The sequence below is a fragment of the Callospermophilus lateralis genome, chromosome 7 (assembly GCF_048772815.1).
Source record: "Callospermophilus lateralis isolate mCalLat2 chromosome 7, mCalLat2.hap1, whole genome shotgun sequence".
In the NCBI taxonomy this organism is placed as follows: Eukaryota; Metazoa; Chordata; class Mammalia; order Rodentia; family Sciuridae; genus Callospermophilus; species Callospermophilus lateralis.
Genome location: NC_135311.1, coordinates 49,672,811 through 49,694,329, shown reverse-complemented (window position 1 = coordinate 49,694,329; position 21,519 = coordinate 49,672,811). Strand labels below are relative to the sequence as shown.

Below are 21,519 nucleotides of genomic sequence, written 5' to 3'. Positions count from 1 at the left end.
ATTGCTGTATTTAGACCCCTAAAATAGCTTTATCAGATGTAGAACATTTGGCTATAGACAGAAGAATAGGGAAGTACAGGTGGAAAAAATAATTCATATACATTGTGTCTTTGTCAGGACTCGATAGAAACCTGCAACTCTCAGTGCCAGAAAAAAATAGACTTTCACAAGTAATTTAAATTATTATCCTATAGAAAAGTAAAATATTATACCACATTATGTTTCTATTTTTGACCATTAGCCAACACCAAGGTAAAATTTAATTCATATTTAGTATTTGTTTAAGACATTTTTAATTCATCTTATTATTCAAACATTGTTTTACTTTGTCTTATTTATCCTTATTAGGACGCCTTCTTAATTGAAAAAATTAATTTATCATGGCCAGCATTCTATTTGAAAACAATAGGCAGTGCTTAATTTGAATAAGTTATTAAAATAAAACGTGGGAAATGCTCAAAAAACATTTTTATTGATTATCAAACAGAACAATAGTTATATTTACATGTATCACAGTGGTAAACTATTACTGACAGTATATTGGATTAAATAAACACCTTTCATTCATATATTCATTCAATCACAATTTATTAAGTGCTTACCACGTTCCGGCACTGTATTATTCATTTGATACTGTTAAAATGTGACATATTTGTTGAACCCAACTAGCATTACAATTTCAATGCAAAAATTATTGGTATTTAAGCACACTTTGATTTGTTAAACTACATTTCTCATGACAGGCTATTCAATCTGTAAGTATTTATCCACTACTTGACTAGACATCTACAGGGCACGGGTGAGGCCATGAATAGCCCATGTGAAGTCTCTCCACACCTGGAGCTTAAATTCTGATAGAAAAGATCAACAACAGAAGGGGCAAAAATACACGAAGTGCTGATAGTTCTCTGAATGAAAATAAATCCAAGAAATAGATGTATTCAGTGTACTATTTTAGACTGGGCAGTCTTTTTGATGATGTTGTATTGAGCAAAGTTCAGGGAGCAGGAATTGCCCTGAGGGGATGTGGAGGAAGAGGTTCTTGCAAAGTGGAGAACACTGGGGAGCAGCAGCTGGAAGGAGGCAGGAAGGCAGTGTGTGGTTGGGACCCAGGGAGTCAGAGTGTGAAAAGTCAGACATGAGATCAGAGAGGGCCTGGGCACCCTGTTATAGGAGTACTTGATAGCTTTTAGTAAGATGGAGACTTGATCTGTCTCATATACTAAAAGGTCGCTGTGGTTCTAAAGAGTGGAAACAGCAACCAGTTGGGAGGCTATGTGAAAGAGGTGACAGCTTGGACTAAGTTGAGAGACACTGGATTTTGTTTATACTTTGAATATAAGAACCGAGGAGAGTTTTCTGAGGATAAAAATGTATGAGAGAAAGGAAATAATGGAGAAGGGCTTCAAAATGAAGTGTTAATTTATTTTCTTTCTAACAGTATTTTGAATATTACGTGATACTGTGATTTTGATGTTTCATTATTATCACAGCTTAAATTAATTCAACAAAAATGCCATTTAGAGTTCCAATCAGCTTTTCACAGTTGAAGTCTTTTTTTGTTTTCTGCTAATGAAAAGCACATACCTATGACAGTAGGAATGGTTTAAGTTAAGACACAGGCAGCTTGGCATGAAGTATGTGTAAATTTTACTCTCACTGTATTAAGTGGCTCCTTATATAAATCTGCTCAATTCAAACCAAGCAGATGCCTATGCTAGTTGAATGTGCTTGTGGAAAGACCAAAGATTAAGTGTATATGGAAATATACTTGGTCCTCATCAGTAGCCATGCCAAGTATCATGAAACAGACATCTTAGGAAGGCTCCTGCAACTTTTTGGGTACTTTATTTTATGGATCTAGTCCTAGACACTTCTGGAATATTAATCTAGCCTCTTTTTATTTGAGAAAAAAAATAACATATAAACCAGAGTGGCTTGCAGAATCCAAGTGAGCTTCACTTAGTGGTTTATGTTAGCACCAGATATTGTTAATAAACTCTTCTTTTCACAATATTGCTAAGATACCTATGTTTCCAAAGGGCTGGTCATGTCTCCCCCTCTAAGCCTGTCATCACCATCCTGCATTAGCTGGAGCAGTAGCTGCAGAATGAATTGAGACTCTCCCTGTAGGCATGCACTGACTGCTTTCTTTTAGTGCTCCCACTTCCTGCCAAGAGTGGGAAGAAGGAGAGATACTGTGTCTCAGGCTTGGATCCTACCCACAGTAGTGATCTATAACTGTCTTGAAATTAAAGTGGGAAAAGAAATTGAAAGCACTTAAAATAAACGGGAATAAAGACAGTGCAGTGCATTGTGTTTTACAGTTCAAACGTTGAGTTGCTCCAGATGGAGCAGTCATTCAGTTAGAAGGTCCTTTTTTGTTTGTTGGTTGGTTTGATTTTTTTTTGTAGGTGGAAAGCATTTTCTTTGAAAGAAAGCATTTGTGTACATAGAAACTACTGCTTATACCCTGTCCCTTTCTAATCTCTATCAAATACCTTCATCAGGATGCAGTGAGATTATGCTTTTGTTGCTTCGACATAAAGTGAAGCAGAGAATGGGCATGTCCTTATCAGCGTGGACAGATCATCTTAGGCTGCTAGTGTTTTTTTTTTTTTTTTTTTTTTTTAGTACCTAGCACTATGCTGGGTAAGCAGTAAGTTGTCACGAGCGAAACAATTGATCCCTAAGCTTACATTTTAAGCCATTTCAGCTCACTTTTGTAATTTAAAATATACTGTATGTGAATAATGCTTTGGCAGCCAATGTTATTGAAGCTTACAAAAGAATTACCTGGATTTTTTTTTTTTTTTCAGGTGGCATCGGGTAGCAATCAGTGTGGAAAAGAAAACTGTGACAATGATTGTTGACTGTAAGAAGAAAACCACAAAACCACTTGATAGAAGTGAGAGATCAATTGTTGATACCAATGGAATCACGGTTTTTGGAACAAGGATTTTGGATGAAGAAGTTTTTGAGGTAAAAATAAACTTTTAAGCTGAATATTATTAAAGCAGATGAACTAGGTTAATAACAGTAACAATCAATATCTGTTATGAAGCAAAGTTGAAAACTGTAAAGAGTGACCCACTTTCTAATCCTGTGGGTGTAGCAGTGATGTTTTGTATTGTATATTAAGAGAATGACCAGACAATGGTGACTGAAGTGGCTGGGGAACCTTTACAGAGATTGGTTGATTTGAACACAGGCACACTATTCCCTGGGAGGGACAAATGGCTCTTCTCTTAGTACTTTGTATTATTTTCTTTGGAGAAAAGAACATTTTCTTCTCTTCCTTCTCTGGAAGATTAATTTCGAGAAATGTACAAGTCTTTATTCTGACTTGCTTTGTTCTTTGTGAGTATTTCCAAGGTAAAGTAAAGATCATATTGCAAAAAGATGAACTTTTAAACTTTTAAATCATAATTTTAAAAATAATATGAAGGTCATGGGAAGCAGTCTCTTTCAATTTTATTTCACTAATTATGATAATCACATTCTTTCCTTTAATTCTTTAATCATTGGACCTGGTAATTTGTGCTTTTGTTTTTAGTCATTTTTTAACAGAACAAACAGATCTCAGTCTTCTGACCTCATAAAGAGAAGTATGCACTCCTGACACATTATTCATTACTTTCATGATTCTTTTAACATAATTTCTGAGTCATTTAATTTTCAGAGTGAAACAGAGTAAAACTGTGCAATATAATATAGATCGAGACATGTTTCCTATGGGAGATTTGCTGTATTCTGTTGATGTGTCAAAATATATATATATATATATACACATATATATGCACATACATATGTGTACACACACATCTATACATACAGTGTATATTTGCATTGAAAATACAGTGTAAATTAGAGTATTAGCTAGGCTATCATATTCTTGTAATTATATACATAACTAAGGGTAAACATAAATAACACTCATGACATTTTCAAATAATTTATTTAGAATATATTTTTTTCTGATGTTTTTCACTTGTGTGTATTTAAGTCTTTGACTCTACATAAGATATTTTAATTTGTGATATGTCTGGATTAAATGATAAACTGATTCTGGTAATATATATTGGTAATGTAGACCCAGGTCATTCAATGTAATTCATTGATTGCACACACTATGATAAATAACTACTTATTAAGCAAATGAATATTATAAACAATTAGTATAATTTCCAGTCTTTTAGAATCTTATTTTAAAATTAGACTATCCATAAACATTTGTTTCACAGGCATAATGCATATTTTTAACCCCAAGATCCTTATTTTCCAGGATCATAAATGAATAATATAGGATTTCATTCCCTGGCCCCTGCCCTTTATTCCTCTTTCTCTCTCTGTCTCTCCCTCATTTAAATTTATAATACCATATACCATATTTTACATCCTAGAATAACTCCAATCATTTATCTGGAGGAGCTATTAAAACATTAAGAAAAAATAATTCTGAAGAAATTGTTTAATGGCACTTCTAGTGAATTGACAATGTGTGGTGAAAAGTACATTTATTAAACTGCTTCACATTTTGGAGTTTTATGAAACTCTTATGAAGCTTTAAATAGAACATTTATTTGCTAGGAAGCGTGAGTCAGTTTTTTAAAATGTAAATGAAGAGAGCACCTTTCACTATCAGATTATCCTCTACCATCTTTGACCAGATAAATAGGGAAACTTTATTTTTACTTAATAAACTGTTTGAAATGCTTTAGAACAAAATTCTTTTAATTGGCTGAAATTTTGTATTTGTCTAATTCACATATCCAGTCATCATATGTTAAATTAAGGTTTTATTTACTAAATTGTGTTACTGTATGGCTATATAAAATTTCTAAACTAATATAGTCTCTTTCCATTTAAAAATAGAGCATGAAGAGAAAAAATGATTCAAACACACAGACTTTTAAATTTGAATTAAATTTTCACAGCTTTTGTGAAATTAGCTCATCCTATCAGAATATAATGTTAATATATCCTGGTCTAAAAATTTTCTCAAAAAATTTTACTGTCATTTTGGTTTATGTTGTCATACACATATCAACTTTTAGATCTCTGTAAGTGAATATGTAGAAGTAAACTAAAAATGAAAACAGACAGAATGACACCATATACATATCATTTTAGTTTTTGATAACAGTTGTGATGATGAAGATGTTCTGATAACATCAATGTTTCATTAGCCTGAAAACTAGAAATGTCACTTTTTCAATAATACAGTAATTTGTATTTAGATAAAGATTTGTTTAATGCATTTAATTTCACATATATGCCACCCTACACTTCTGGAATGGAACTTTCATCCCCCAAAATATTAAACATGGCTATATTTAAATTGCAGTCTGATAACGTAAAAATTCATCAGTAAACAGATAGAAGCAGAATCGAAAATTTTAATTTTGACAAGAACAATTTACATGAAAATGCCAAGATGACAATATAGACCCATAAGGCATATTATATAATTTTAGCATATCAGAGTGAGTATATATGCTTTGATTCTGGAATGAGAAAGATCTGATTTTGAATGCCATCATCAAGCTTAATTTTCACTTTTCTCTCTGTAATTAATTTATATATGTTTCAATCTCTCATTCTTTACATGAGAAATATAATAGAATCTCCTTTATTAGGATCATGTAAAGTGCTTAAGGTATTAGTATGAATCTATGTACCTACATTCATAGGTAACACATAAGCAGTTACATGTATTAATTATGTATTAAGGCATAGTTTTCTTTATTATTATTACTTTTTAAATTAATTTCTAGCTATGGTGTTTCAAATATATTTGTATGCATTTTATATTGGTAACAAACAGTGACCCATGTTTAAGTCAAAACTCTTAGTTACCTTTTCCTGGGTTATTGCTAGTTTACAAAGTACATTGTAAAGATTGGGTAAATCTGTCCCCTAAACAGACATAGCTGAGTACAGGCCTTTATAAGTGGAAGATGGTCTGAGTGGGTGCACACTTTTATGTAAGCACAATGTGTCCAACCAACACTGATCAGAACTCTTGGTTTTTCCATTTGACAATATGCTGCAAAGATGTAAGGAAAAATAAAAACGAAGAACCACATTGCTTGTGTTTATTACCAATAAAATAATTTTGAAGACTTTTAAACAGGAAAATTGCCAAATAACAAGATATAGCCATTAGAACTCAAGTTTTCATAGCATCTGTTATGGTTTGGATGTGAGGTGTCCCCAGAAAGCTCATGTGTGAGACAATGCAAGGTTCAGAGAAGAAATGATTGGATTATCAACCTGACCTAATCAGTTAATTGATCCCTGATGGGATTAAGCCAGCAGTAAAGAGGCAGGTTGGGTGTGCTTGCTGGAGGAACTGGTTCAATGGGTGCGTGGCTTTGAGAGTGGAGACTCCCTATTTTTGCTTTCTGATCAACCAACATACGACTTCTTCCCTCCTCCACACTCTTACACCATAATGTCCTGCCTCATCTTGAGTCCTGAGGAATGGAGCCAGCCTCTTGTGGACTAAGATCTCTAACACTGTAAGACCTCAAATAAACTTTCCTTCCCTTAAAATTGCTCTGGTTGGGTCTTCTAATCACAGCAGAGAAAAGCTGACTAAAACAGCATCATTAATTTTAGTCTTTAATTTTTTACAAGTATCGAGAATCATAGCAGATTATTACAAGTCTTTTATATTTTTAACTAACATTTATGCCTTGGGGAGATTCATTCATTGAAACAATTAGTGAAATATGATGGCAATTAGATGGGAAAAGCTTCTTGATGAAAATTTTGCGTTTTTCCTTACTCAGAAAATATTTTTAAATTCAGTGTTTTTTTTTTTTTGTGTGTGTGTGTGTACAGTGTGTAGAAATCCATGCAGAGAAGTAACAATATATACAAGCTATGCTTTCTTTGTTTTTTTTTTCTTTTGTTTCTATTTAAATTCCTGGGATTGAATCCAGGGCTTCTCCCATGGTAGGCAAGTGCTATGCCACTGAGCTTTACACTCAGCCCTCAGCCCATTTTACTTTTATTTCAAGACAAGGGCTTGCTAAATTGCTCAGGTTGGCTTGAAATTGCAATGCCCCTGCCTTAGCCTCCTAAGTAGCTGGATTCATAGGCTTGTATCACCTGGCCCTGCAAAACTATACTATTTTGGTAGTTCTGCAAGACCTGAAAAATAAATAATGATAATGAATCGGTAAATCCTACCTTATATACTAGTAGCCATTCCAAATAATCCATTAAATTCTTATCAGGTTAAGCTGGGCCTCAGTAACCCAACCTGTAATCCCAGTGGCTCCAGAGGCTAAGGCAGAAGGATCACAAGGTCAAAGCCAGCCTCAGCAACTTAGTGAGTCCCTAAGAAACTCAGTGAGACTCTGTCTCTAAATAAAATGTAAAAAAGGGCTGAGGATGTTGCTTAGTGGTTAAGTGTCCCTGGGTTCAATCGCTGGTACAAAAAAAAAAAAAAGTCTTATAAAAAAAAATAAATAAAATTAAGAGTTTTATTATTGACTTGTGATGTCCTTTTCTCTTTCTACTGTGTAGATTTTCCAGTGGTACACGTTTTAAACATCATAAGACAGTAGATATGGATGGAACTATGTGGTAGGATAGAGGGAATTTTCCAGTATTCACATTTGCCAGTTTGAATGTATTTATATTCATGGCCCTTGAGAATTTTGTGTATTTTCCTATTTACATAGTGTTTTAAATAGTCATAAGTATTTTAATGTTTTAAGTGAAAAAAAACCTTTAAAATTTTGAGTCTATATTAATGAGAGATATTGGTCAATGATTCTTTGCATTTTTAATATCTATCAGAATTTGATATTACAATTATGCTGTCCTCATGCACTGAGCTGGACAGTAGTCTTTCCATATCTATTTTATGAAAACTTCTATGTATAATTGATATTATTTCTTTCTCCAATGTTGTATAAAAGGCCCTAGTGAAGCTGGGCATGGTGATGCACACCTTTAATCCTAGCAGCTCAAGGTGGGTTGAGGCAGGAGGATTCTAAGTTCAAAGCCAGCTTCAGCTAATTAATAAGGGCCTTAACCAATTTATTGAGACCCTGAGTCAAAATAAAAAATAGTGACTCAGTAGTTAAGCAACCCTGGGTTTAACCCCTGGTATCAAGAAACAAATAAAATGAATAAAAAATAAACAAACAAAAAGCACCAGTGAAAAATATCAGCCTGAGGTTTCTTTTCAAAGTTTTTTTTTTTTTTTTTAATTGCTCGCCATGGTGGCACATACCTGTAATTCCAGTGACTCTGGAGGCTGATGCAGGAAGATCAAAAGTTCTAGGTCAATATGAGCAATTTAATGAGACCCTGTCTCAAAAAATAAAAAGGATGGCCGATGTTGCTCAGTGGTAAAGTGGCCATGGGTTGAATGACCAGTACCCAAAGTATAAACATTAAAAAAATAAAATGACAATAAAAATTTGCCTAAAAAGGTGTTTTAACATACTCAATTTCCTTAGTAAATATATTTTGTTGATATATTTAACAGATCAATTTTAGGCTTACTTGATTCTTGACTATTTATTATATTTAACTTTATTTTTACATAAAATTTGGAAACAGAAAATTTCTAGATTCTCAAAGTAGAAGGTCAATATTTTAAGATTTATTTCTTCCCACTACATGAATTTTAAATTGTACATTATTTTTTTAAGTGAACCTATTGGAATTAGCCTGTTGGATATTCTTGTTTTTGAGCCCCTTTGTTTCTTCCTTTTGATTGATGTGAAGAGACTAATACTTAAAATACATTAAGAATTGCATTAAATGTTGATTTCTTATTGCTATGGCTTGATATAGGTCTACAATTTTTGTATTCTCTTTGCTTTCTGATCCTTTGTACATCACCCACTTCCTCCAACTTTTTTGTTTGTTTTTGGTGATGGGGAGATTGTTTGAATACATTTTAATGTTGTATAGTATTTTATCTGTTGGATTACTTTGCTAATTTTTAATTTGTGGTGAGTTTAAGAATTCCAAAATATATACTGCATTTTATGATCTATTTCTTATTTTATGCCATGATATATATATAATGAGAAAACCTTCCTTCCAGTCTTCTTCTACACTGATCTTTATAGTAGTTTGTTATATGTATTAGATATACATACATTGAAAATATCACTAGATGTTATAATTTTTTTTTAGAGAGAGAGAGAATTTTTTTAATATTTACCTTTTAGTTTTCAGTGGACACAACATCTTTATTTTTTTATTTTTATGTGGTGCTGAGGATTGAACCCAGCGCCCCGCGCATGCCAGGCGAGCGCGCTACCACTTGAGCCACATCCCCAGCCCCTAGATGTTATAATTTTTACTTTAAATAGTCATAAATATTTTAAGGTTTTAAGTGAAAAATTTCATATTTATCATTTATGTTAATCTTTCTTTATTTTTATTTTTTGGAACCAGGAATTAAACTCAGGGGCTGTCAACACTGAGCTACATCCCCAGACCTATTTTGTGTTTTATTTAGAGACAGTGTCTTACTGAGTTCTTAATGCCTCACCATTGCTGAGGCTGGCTTTGAACTTGTGATCCTCTTTTCTTGGCCTCTGGAGCTGCTGGGATTACAGGCATGCGCTACAATGCCTGGCTTAATCTTTTATTTTTATTTTTTTTTTATTTTTATTTTTTTAAAGAGAGAGTGAGAGAGGGGGAGAGAGAGAGAACTTTTTAAATATTTATTCTTCAGTTATCGGCAGACATAACATCTTTGTTTGTATGTGGTGCTGAGGTTCGAACCCGGGCCGCGCGCATGCCAGGCGAGCGCGCTACCGCTTGAGCCACATCCCCAGCCCCAATCTTTTATTTTTTAAGGTCCAAATTTATTCTCTTAGTTTTCCTGGGTATGAGATGTTGTTCTCTCCATTCATTACAGAAGGATGTTTTCACTGGCAATAGAATTCTGCATGGAGCGTCTATTATTTTAATATTGTAAAAAAGTTTCACATGCTTCTGACCTCTATGCTTTTGAACACTAAATCCACATTCAATTCATTGTTCTCATATACCATTTTTTAGCTGTTATCAAGATTTTTCTTTATATTTGCATTTTAGCAGTTTGGTTATAAATTAACTGGGAATGAGTTTGTTTGAATTTATTATTGTGGGGGACGTATAAAGAATATCTTAAATATGTAAATTAATGATTTTCAACAAATTTAGGAAATTTTTGGCCAATTTTTAAAGTGTTTCTACTTTACTGTGAAGTATTCCTATCTTTTCAGCATTGTATCTCTTCACCCCTTGGAGAAGAATTACCAGCTATTTAAAAATTTTTGAGAATTTCATCTAGTTTCTAGTTCATCTCGGAGTTGGCATCTGTGTATTGTCTTTGCTGCATGGTATTATCTCTGTACCTTTCTCAATGATAAGTCCATTGTATTCATTGTGGATCTTTTCCTGGACTTTCTGGTCTCCATTGATGCCTTTATGGTTCTCTTACTAATAAAGGCATGGTTCTCTTACCAATACCATACTGTAGCCATGAATGTTAACATTATAGTAAATATTGAAGTCAGGTAGCTCTCTTCATTCAATATTGTGACTTATTTGACTATTCTAGATCTTTTTCCTCTAAAAATTTAGAATCAGTTTGTCAAGATCTACAAAATAATATTTCGGTAGCTTAATTAGAATTGTGTTGAATATTTAGATTGAATTGGGGATAAAGGACATATTGAATATTGATTCAGTTTCCTATTAATGAACTTGGAATACTTCTTCAGATATTTTCTTTCATATCTTATCAATTTTATAGTTTTCATCATATAAATCATATTTTTTTGTTGAAGTCAAACATGCATAGTTCAATTATTTCAGTGCTAACAAGGGAGATATTGAGTTTAAAATTTCAGTTGCCAATTTTTCATTGTTTTTAGGAAAGTGATTGGCTTTTGTATATAAAATTTGTATATTACTTCAACCATACAGTAATCTCTTCTTAGCAATTTGTTTTTGTTTTTTAAATCCTTTTGGGTTTTCTACATGGATGATTATGTCATCTACAAATAGTTAAGTTCTTTCCCAATTTACATATATTTTATTTCATTTTCTTTACTTACTGCATTAGCTAGGGTTTCCAGCATGATTTTGGAAATTGAGAGGAAATGCTTGTCTTGTTTCTGATCTTAGTGGGAAAGTTTTGAGTCTCTCATTATTAAATATGATGTTAACAATAGTATTTTTGATTGATGTTCTTTTTGAAGTTGAGGAAGTTACCCTGTTTCTGTTTTCCTGAAGACTTTTATGGTGAATGCCTATTGGATTTTGCTAAATGGTTTCTTCAATGTATTGATAAGATTATTTGGGTTTTCTTCTTTAGCTCTTTGATATTATTATGTTAATTGATGTGCAGTTGTTAAATCAGCCTTTTATACTTGGTGTAAATCCCTCTTGGTCATGATACATAATTATTTCCATACATTATTTTTTGATTGTAATATTCTGTTACGGATTTTGGCATTTATTTTTAGGAGAGATATTGGTCTCTGGTTTTCTTTTTTCTTTTCTTTTGAGGGTTATCTTGGATTGAACTTAGGGGTACTTGACCACTGAGCCACATCCCCAGCCCTATTTTGTATGTTTTTAGGGACAGGGTCTCCCTGAGTTGCTTAGCACTTTGCTTTTTGCTGAGCCTGATTTTGAACTCGTGATCATCCTGCCTCAGCCTTCCAAACCGATGGCATTACAGGAGTGTGCCACAAGACCTGGCATCTGGTTTTATTTTAATGTCTTTATCTGGTTTTAATATTGAGGTAATGCAATTTCACAGAATGAGTTAAGAAATATTACTTTTATGACTATAAAGCCTTAACTTAAAAAAATATATTTCTTTTATCTCTTTATTCTGAAAGAAATTATAGAGAAATAGCTTACTTTATTCTCAAAATGTATGTATAATTCACTAGTGAACTTGTCCTGTTATTGTACTTGCTCTTTTGGAAAATTACTATTTTTTTAATTCAATTTCTTCATTGTATGTAGGTCTATTCATATCTTCTATTTCTTCCTGTGGGAGTTTTTCCATATTGTGCCTTTCAAGGAACTAGTCCATTTCATCTAGCATGTCAAATTTGGGGCATAGAGTTCTAAAATATTTCTTTATTATTCATTTAATGTCCAATCAACCTACAGTAAGTTTCCATCTTCCATTTCAGATAATAGTAATTTGTATTCTCTTTCTTTTTTCTTAGATATTCTGACTCAGGTCTTGTCAATTTATTGATATTTTCAAAGAACAAACTGTTGTTTTTAATGACATTCTATATTGAATGTTCTGTTTTCTATTTAATTACTTCTACTCAAGTTTAATTATTTCTTTTATTCTGCTTACTTTGTTTTATTAAATATTTATTTTTTAGTTGGACACAATAACTTTATTTTTATGTGGTGCTGAGGATTGTACCCAGGTTCTTGAATGTGCTAGTTGAGCGCTCTACCGCTGAGCCACAAACCCAAGATTTAACTTTCTCTGCTCTTCTTTTTTTTTAGTTTGTTAAGGTGTAAGTTTAGATGACTGATTTTTATACTATTTCTATTTTCTTTTTTTTTTTATTGTTGGTTGTTCAAAACATTACATAGTTCTTGATATATCATATTTCACACTTTGATTCAAGTGGGTTATGAACTCCCATTTTTACCCCGTATACAAATTGCAGAATCACATCAGTTACACTTCCATTGATTTATATATTACCATACTAGGGTCTGTTGTATTCTGCTGCCTAATGTGTACATTCAGTGTTATAAATTTCCTTTTAAAGTAAATTTCATTGTCTTTTCCATTTTGTCTTATTTTAGATTTTCTCAGAAGATTTCTTGCTTGACCTGTGTTTAGAAATGTGATTTTTAACATCCAAATCTTTGAGGAATTTACAGCTATCTTTCAGTTACTATTTTCTTGTTTAATTCCTTTGTTCTCTGGTAGATATTGAGTGATTTATATTATTGATTACTCAGCAAATATTGCTGTGACAAATATCTGAGGTAATTAACTTATGAGGATAAATGTTTATTTTGGCTCATGGTTTTAGATGTTGAAGTCCATGGTTTCTTGGCCCCATTGCTTTGGCCTGTGACAGGGTAATATATCATGGAGCTGGGAGCAAGTGGTAGAGAAATCTGCTTACTGCATCATGGTTGGGAAGCAAAAGTAGAGAGTAAAAGGAGCCAGGGTCTTAATATTTTCTTCATGTCCCTCCGCTAAGCTACACCTCTTAAGGTTATGATCAGAACTTTTGTACCTGGCCTTTGAGGGTTATTTATGATACAAACCGTAATATTTTTGTCCTCGGCTTCCAAAGGCTCATGTGCACCTCAAAATGCACAGGACATTCAGTTCATCTCTAAGAGTCACCAAAGTCTTAACAGTTTCAGAATTGCTAAACAAATCCAAATCCAAAGTCATGTCTGGGTCTCAAGACAAATTCCTAGCTGTCAATGTCTATAAAAATCAAAAGAGCAAATTTAATATGTCCCAGATAGGATGGCACAAATTAAATACTCCAATCCAAAAGGGAAGAAAAGGGAAACAATTAAAAATCGAACTAAAGCAAGACTGAAACTTAGTTGAACAAATATGAAATCCTATGGCTCCATGTCCAGTATCCAGGGCACATGGTGGTGGGGTGTATGACCTCCATAGTCCATGCAGGTGCAGCCCAGTGGTCTTGTTGGATAAAGCTCACATGGCCACTTTCTGGGCCTGGTTATGCTCATTGCCTGCAGCTTCCCTCAGCAGTCATTTCATGTTCCTGGCATCTCTAACCAAGTTAATATAAGACTTCTTTATTTTTAAAAAAATTGTCCTAATTAGTTATTCATGACAGTTATTCATTTTGACACATTATAAATAAATGGAATATAACTTCTCATTCTTCTGGTAGTACATGATGTAGACTTACACCGCTTGTGTAATCATCTAAAAACATAGAGTAATAATGTCTGATTCATTTTAACGTCCTTCTTTCCCCCAAACCCCCTCCCCTCCCTTTACTCCTCTCTGTATAATCCAAAGTACCTCTATTCTTCCCTAACCCCAGCCCCATTTATTGTGAATTAGCATCTGCATATCAGAGAAAACATTTGGCCTTTTGGTTCTTTGGGATTGGCTTAACTTTGCTTAGCATGATATTCTCCAGCTCCATCCATTTACTGGCAAATGCCATAATTTTATTCTTCTTTATGTCTCAGTAATATTCCATTGTGTATATATACTACATTTCCTTTATCCATTCATCTGTTGATGGGCACCTAGGGTGGTACCATAGTTTAGCCATTGTGAATTGAGCTGCTATAAACATTGACATGGCTGCATCGCTGTAGTATGTTGATTTTAAATCTTTTGGGTATATGCCAACGAGTTGGGTAACTGGGTCAAACGGTGGTTTCATTCCAAATTTTATGAGGAATCTTCATACTGCTTTCAGTAGTGGTTGCACCAAATTCCAGTCGCATAAGCAATGTAGAGTGTACCTTTTCCTTTACATCCTCACCAACATTTATTGTTGCATCTGTTCTTGATGATTGCCATTCTGACAGGAGTGATTTGAAATCTTAAAGTAGTTTTGATTTGCATTTTGCTAATTGCTGTAGATGTTGAACATTTTTCATATATTTGTTGATCGATTGTATTTTTTTTTTCTGTGAAGTGTCTGTTTAGTTCCTTAGCCCATTTATTGATTTATTTGTTTTTGGTGTTCAGTTTTTTGAGTTGTTTATATATACTGAAAATTAATGTACTATTTGTGTTGCAGTTAGCAAATATTTTCTCCCATTCTGTAGTCTCTTTCTTCATGCTATTGATTGTTGGCTTTTGCTGTGAAGAAGCTTTTGGGTTGAATCCATCCTATTTATTGATTCTTGATTTTACTTCTTGCACTTTAGGAGTCTTGTTAAGGAAGTCAATTGCTAAGCAAATATGGTAGATATTTGGGCCTAATTTTTATTCTATTAGGTGCAGGGTCTCTGTTCTAGTGCCTAAGTTCTTGATCTACTTTGAGTTTTGTGCAGGGTGAGATATAAGGATTTAATTTCATTTTGCTGCATATGGATTTCCAATTTTCCCAGCACCATTTGATGAGGAGGCTATTTTGCTTCAATATATGTTTGTGGTGCCTTTGTCTATTGTGAGATAATTGTATTTATGTGGGTTTGTCTCTGTCTTCAATTCTCTACTATTTGTCTATGTGTCTATTTTAGTGCCAATACCATGCTGTTTTTCTTACTGTAGCTCAGAAGTATAATTTAATGTCTTATATTGTGATGCTTCCTGCTTTACTTTTCTTGCTAAGGATTGCTTTGTTTATTTTGAGTCTTTTATTTTTACAAATGGGTTTCATGATTGCTTTTTTAATTTCTTTTAAGTATGTCATTGGTATTTAAATAGAAATTGCAGTAAATGTGTATAATGCTTTTGGTAGTATGGCTATTTTGACACCCTTAATTCTGCCTAGCTAAGAGCATGGGAGATCTTTCCATATACTAAGATTCTTTAATTTCTTTCTTTAGTGTTATGTAATTTTCATTGTAGAGGTCCTTCATGTCTTTGGTTAGATTGATTCCTAAATATTTTATTATTTTTTGATGCTATTTTGACAGAGGTAGTTTTTCTAATTTCTTTTTGAGTAGATTCATCACTAATGTATAGGAACACACTTGATTTATGTGTGTTAATTTTATATCCCTGCTACTCTGCTGAATTCATTTATTAGTTCTAGATGTCTTATGGTGGAGTTTTTTTTATCTTCTAAATATAGAGTCATGTCATTACCAAATAGTGACAGTTTAAATTCTTCTTTTCTTATTTGTATCCCTTTAATTTCTTTCTTCTGTCTAATTGCTCTGGCTAGAGTTTTAAAGATGATGTTGAATAAAAGTGATGAAAAGAGGCATCCTTGTTTTTTTCCTGTTCTTAGAGGGGATGCTTTCAATTTTTCTCCATTTAGAATGACGCCTTGGGTTTAGTATATATAACTTCTACAATGTTGAGGTATGTTCTAACTATCCCTAGTTTTTCTAGTGTTTTGAACATGAGGGGTACTTATTTTTGTCAAACGCTTTTCCTGCATCTATTTAGATGATCATTGATTCTTGTCTTTAAGTCTATTGATGTGATGAATTACATTTATGTATATCCATATGTTGAACCAACCTTGGATCCCTGGGATGAACTCCAAAGATAGTGGTGCATTATCTTTGAATATGTTTTTATATGTGATTTCCAGAGTTTTATTAAGAATTTTTGCTTGTATGTTTATCAGGCATATTGTTCTGAAGTTTTCTTTCCTTAATGTGTCTTTGTCTGATTTTGGTATTAGAGTGATACTAGTCTCAACATGAGTTTAGAAGGGTCCCTTCCTATGTTATGGAATAATTGAGGAGTATTGGTGTAAATTTATCTTTGAAGGTTTTGAAGAACTTGGCTGATAATTCTTCTGGTCCTGGGTCTTTCTTATTTTGTAGACTTTTGTTGTTTTCTATTTCATTGCTTGAGATTGATCTGTTTAAATTGTGTATGTCCTCTTAACTTTGTTTGGGTTACTCAAATGTCTCTAGAAACTTGTCAGTGTCTTCAAGATTTTCTATTTTATTGAAGTATACATTTTCACAATGGTTTCTGATTATCTTCTGTATTTCAGTAGTGTCCATTAACATATTTCCTTTTTCATCACGAATATTAGTAATTTCAGTTTTCTCTCTTTCTCTTCACTAGTATGGTTAAGAGTTTATCAATTTATTTTTTCACAGAACCAATTTTTATTGTGTCCATTTTTTGAATTGTATCTTTTGTTTCAATTTCATCTCTTATTTTAATTATTTATTATCTTCTACTGCTTTTGGTTTTGAGTTGTTCTTCTTTTTCTAGGGCTTTGAGGTATAATGTTAATTCACTTATTTGTTGACTTTCTATTTTTTAATGAATGAGCTCAATGCAATTACTTTTCTCTTAGCCCTGCCTTGACAGTGTCCCAGAGATTTCGATATATTGTATTACTATTCTCATTTACCTCTAAGTATTGTTTTAAATTTCATCTTTGGTTTCTTCTGATTTCCATTTTTCATTTAGTAGCATATTATTTAGTTGTTTATGTAGCTTCTATTTTTAATTTTATTGTTGATTTCTAATTTTATTCCATTATCATCTGATAGAATGCAGGGTATTATTGCTATTGTTTTGCATTTACTAAGAGTTGCTTTATGGCATTAAGATCTGGTCTTTTTTATAGAATTATCCATGTCCTGCTGAGAAGAAAGTATATTCACTCCTTGATGGAAGAATTACTCTAAATATTTCCATTAGGTCTAAATTATTAATTGTATTATTTAGTTATAATGTTCCTTGGTTCAATATTTTTTCTGCAGGGTCTATCCAGTAGTGAGAGAGCTGTGTTAAAATCACCATGTATTGTTGTGTTGTGGTCTGTTTGATTCTTGAAGTGGAGAATGCATGTATGTAGATGCTGCATTGTTTGGGGCATAAATATTTATGATTGTTATATCTTGTTGATGTATAATTCCTTTAAACAGTATGAATGTCCTTTTTTTGTCCCTTCTGATTAACTTTGGCTTGAAGTACACTGTATCTTATGTGAGGATAGATATCCCAGATTGTTTACACAATCCATGTGAGTGATAAGTTTTTTCCCAACCTTTCACCTTAAGTCTGTGGATGTCTTTGCCTATGAAGTGAGTCTCTTGGAGATAGCATATTTTGGGTCTTGTTTTTTAATCCAATTTGCAGTCCATGTGTTTTGATTGATGAGTTTAGACCATTAATGTTCAAGGTTTTTATTGAGATGTTTTGTATTCACAGTCATTTTGGTTGATTTCTGTTTTTAATTTGATTGAGTTCTCTTTTGATTGATTATTCCTTTAGTGTAGTTTTTTCCTTTTTTGGTTTTCAGTTGTCTTTCATTTCATCTTCATGGAATCTTTTATTGAGAATATTCTGTAGTGCAGGCTTTCTAGTTGTGAATTCTTTTAACTTCTGCTTATCTTGGAAGGTTTTTACTTCATCTTCAGATCTGAAGCTTAATTTTGCTAAATACAGATTTCTTGGTTGGCATCCATTTTCTTTCAGAGCTTAGTATATGTTATTTGAGGACCTCCTAGCTATCTGGGTCTGGGTTGAGAAATAGGCTGTTATCTGAATTGGTTTTCCCCTACACATAATCTGATATTTTTTTTCTCAGCCTTTGAGATTCTATCCTTATTCTGTATGTTAGGCATTTTTGTTATGATGTGTCTTGGAGTGGGTCTGTTGCATTTTTGTACATTTGTGGTTCTGTAAGCCTCTTGCATTTGATTTTCCATTTTATTCCCTAGGCTTGGAAAGTTTTCTGGTATGATTTCATTGAAAAGATTGTACATTCCTTTGGTTTGTATCTTCTCACCTTCATCTATCCTGATAAATCTTAAATTTGACCTTTCCATATTATCCCATAATTCTTGGAATTTTTCTACATGGTTTCTTACCATCTTCTCTCTGGGGTCATCTTTATTTTCAAAATTATATATTTTGTGTTCATTGTCTGAGGGTCTGTCTTCCAAGTGATCTAGTCAGTTGGTGGTGATTTGCATTGAATTTTCAATTTGGTTTACTGATTTCTTAATTTTGATTTCTGCTTTAATTTATTTTCAGAACGTCTATTTCTTTATTGAAGTGATTTCTCACCTCCTGAAATTTATCTCTGATTTCACTCCTTACATCGTCCTTTACGTCGCAGGTGATTTTAACTATATACATTTTAACCTCCTTCTCTGATAGTTAATCTACTGTGTTGTCAATGGATTCTATTATTTGAGCATCTTGGTTTGTTTGGGGTGGTTTTTTCCCTTGTTTTTCATGTTGTGTGTGTCTGCCCATCTAGTACTATGGATCTGAGGCAGTACAGATTCTACCTTATAGACTTACATTATGTCTGAAGTTCCAGTTCCTTACCTTTAAGGGGAGACAAATAATAACAACACCTTAAATAAAAAAGATCTTATTAAATCATCTACAGTTTTGTTGCAATAAACAAATGTTATATTCATGTCTACATTATTAACAGTAAGTTTTCAGAAGGGTTTGCAAATTCAAATGGTGGACAAAGAGAGAATAGATGTGGTGTAGGATGATGTGATATTTATGAGGAAAGAAGAGAGAAAAGTAGAAAATTATACAAAGAGTAAAAGAGGAATTAATAGAGATTGTCTGTCAGCAAGAAGAAACGGAAAAAGAAAATCCAGGGAAACAGATAAGTTAGGGGAAAATATATATATAATGTACAAATTTTAAAAAATGGAAATTTTAAAAGAAAAAGAAAAAAATAAAAGTGAAAGAATACACAACAAATGTGTAATATACTCTTCAGATATCCCAGTCCTCAGTAACCTGATGCATGAAAAATACTTGATGTCAAAAATGGTAGAAATATGAGAGGAAAAAAAAGGGATATTGATGAAAATATTGTTTCTGTTGAAGTTCAAAAGTTTCTTAGCTTCCCTTTTCAGAAGTTAAGTGTGGTTGTTTGGAGTATGATGCTAGTTGTACCTTCTGGATGGGAGAGGTTGCTATGGTGAGAGGGTTAATCCTGGAGGCAGAACTCCTGGATGGGAGATTTAGGCTTAGGAATGCTCTAGTTTCTTTGCTGGGTGCCAATTGGTCTAGAGATTTCAAGTCAGTGCTCATCAAAGGCCCAGCAATTGTGGGTCCATATTGGAAAACTGTACCCCAGGAATCTCCTTTGGGTTCCACTCTGTCACTGCACCCCAGGAATCTTTTTTGTGTTCCACTCCTATGGTATAGGAGGCTTTTCTTTGTCCACTGCTTTGCCTGTGGACCCCACAATTCCTGGTCTCTGATTCAGTCTCTGACTCAATGTCTCTATCCTCTGCCCATTTGAATGGCACTTCTCTCTCAGCTGGTCCTGCAAGCAGCGAGATTGGAAAGAAAGGGGAAAAGAAGGTAGGTTTCTGTGACCAGTATCCCCTTGTGTATACATCTCTTCACACTTGATTTTCTCTTGGTCATTTAGGTACATTCTCTGTCATGCAGTGTGGGTTTGCCCAGCTCATTTTTCAGGCCAGACTCAGGTCTGCCAATAATTAGCTTCCTTAGATGTCAGCACCTGCACTATGACTGCAAAATTGTTCCTTTCACTGTCCTCTGTGCATGCCACCTAGAGAGATGGTGGCTTCCTTCCTATACATAGATACAGTAGATACAGTAGCATAGTTTACTGTTTTTTCAAGCAGAGTCTCTGATCTCTAAGATCTCTTGACATGCCTCAGTCTTCCCGAGAATGGTGGTTCCTTTAATTTCTTTTTTGCTTTACGGCATTCATGTAGGGACTAATCTGGCTTGCACCTCCAGCCACTCTCACAGCTGTGGAGCTGGGGATCTTCTTCCCTTATTTTATCATACATGATCTCCTGAGTCCCTGATCTGTTTTGAGTGTCCACTATTAGATTTCAGTATGTCCCCCCTAATTCTTGATCATTCACCTACTTTGTTGAAAAGCTGCCTGTCTGCTTTTCTTGGTTTATACCATGGAGCCCCCAAGGAAGTGACCCTTCTATTTTTCCATCTTCATGCTTCTCCAATATTGTAAAACTTCTTAACATGCAAAAACATGTGGGGCAGACAAAACCAAAAGTCTGAGTTAAAAACTCCAAAGCAGCCCAATCATGTGAGGTAGGGGTGGAAATGCTTTTGAGAGTTTTACTTAAAGGGGCTTTATCAGGTTGTCATACTGAGTATCAGAGAAAAATACTCTCAGGCTTCTGGAAGGGGGATTTTGAAACACAAAAATGTCCTGTTCTTTTTAATAAAACATGTCCATAGGAGAAACTTTTATTCCCCCAATATTGGGAATTGAACCCAGTGATGCTCTACCACTGAGCTACATTCCCAGAACTTTTTATATTTGAGACCAGGCCTCACTAAGTTGCCTAGACTGGCCTTGAACCTATGGCCTTACTGCCTCAGTCTTCTGAGTCCTTGGAATTACAGGTGTGTGCCACAGAATGCATCATCATTAGAAGCCGTTTAATGAGTACATAACCTCCTAAGGCTTCATCAGAGCTTAAGCTAACTGAAAAAAGGGAAATACCCACACCAGTGAGTATTAATCTTTGGTGAAGAAAGGAAATACCCAACCAAAGTTCTCACTAGCATTCCACATGGAAAGGGAAATACATAAACCAAGCCCCCTCCAACCATAAAGAGGTAAGAGTGGGATTGAGAAGCATTGATCAAAAGATCATTTTATCTTTCCATGAGCTCAGGTTAAACAGAAGAGAAAGAGTGAATCCTAGCATTAAAGATTGCTCCCCTCCCCAATACTTTATTGTCACATAACTAAAGGCTTCCTTACAATGCCCCCTTTTACCCAGTAAATCGTGTCTATCCTTCAACAGAAAATTACGAGGCATACTAAAAGGCAAAACATACAGTTTAAAGGTAGCAAATTAGCAAGAAAACCAGTGTAGAATATGGTTGGAAGG

The 21,519-nt window shown here is 33.7% G+C and overlaps 1 protein-coding gene across 5 annotated transcripts in view; it reads left to right on the top strand.

Annotated features, from left to right (window-relative positions):
- Col11a1 (collagen type XI alpha 1 chain) overlaps positions 1-21,519 on the top strand; it is a 208,070-nt gene that overhangs the window by 29,227 nt on the left and 157,324 nt on the right. For all 5 annotated transcript variants that reach the window (XM_076863343.2, XM_076863345.2, XM_076863347.1 and 2 more), the window contains one exon: positions 2,820-2,982. In XM_076863343.2, coding sequence (XP_076719458.1) covers positions 2,820-2,982 — 163 coding nt within the window. The remainder of the gene's footprint in view (positions 1-2,819; positions 2,983-21,519) is intronic.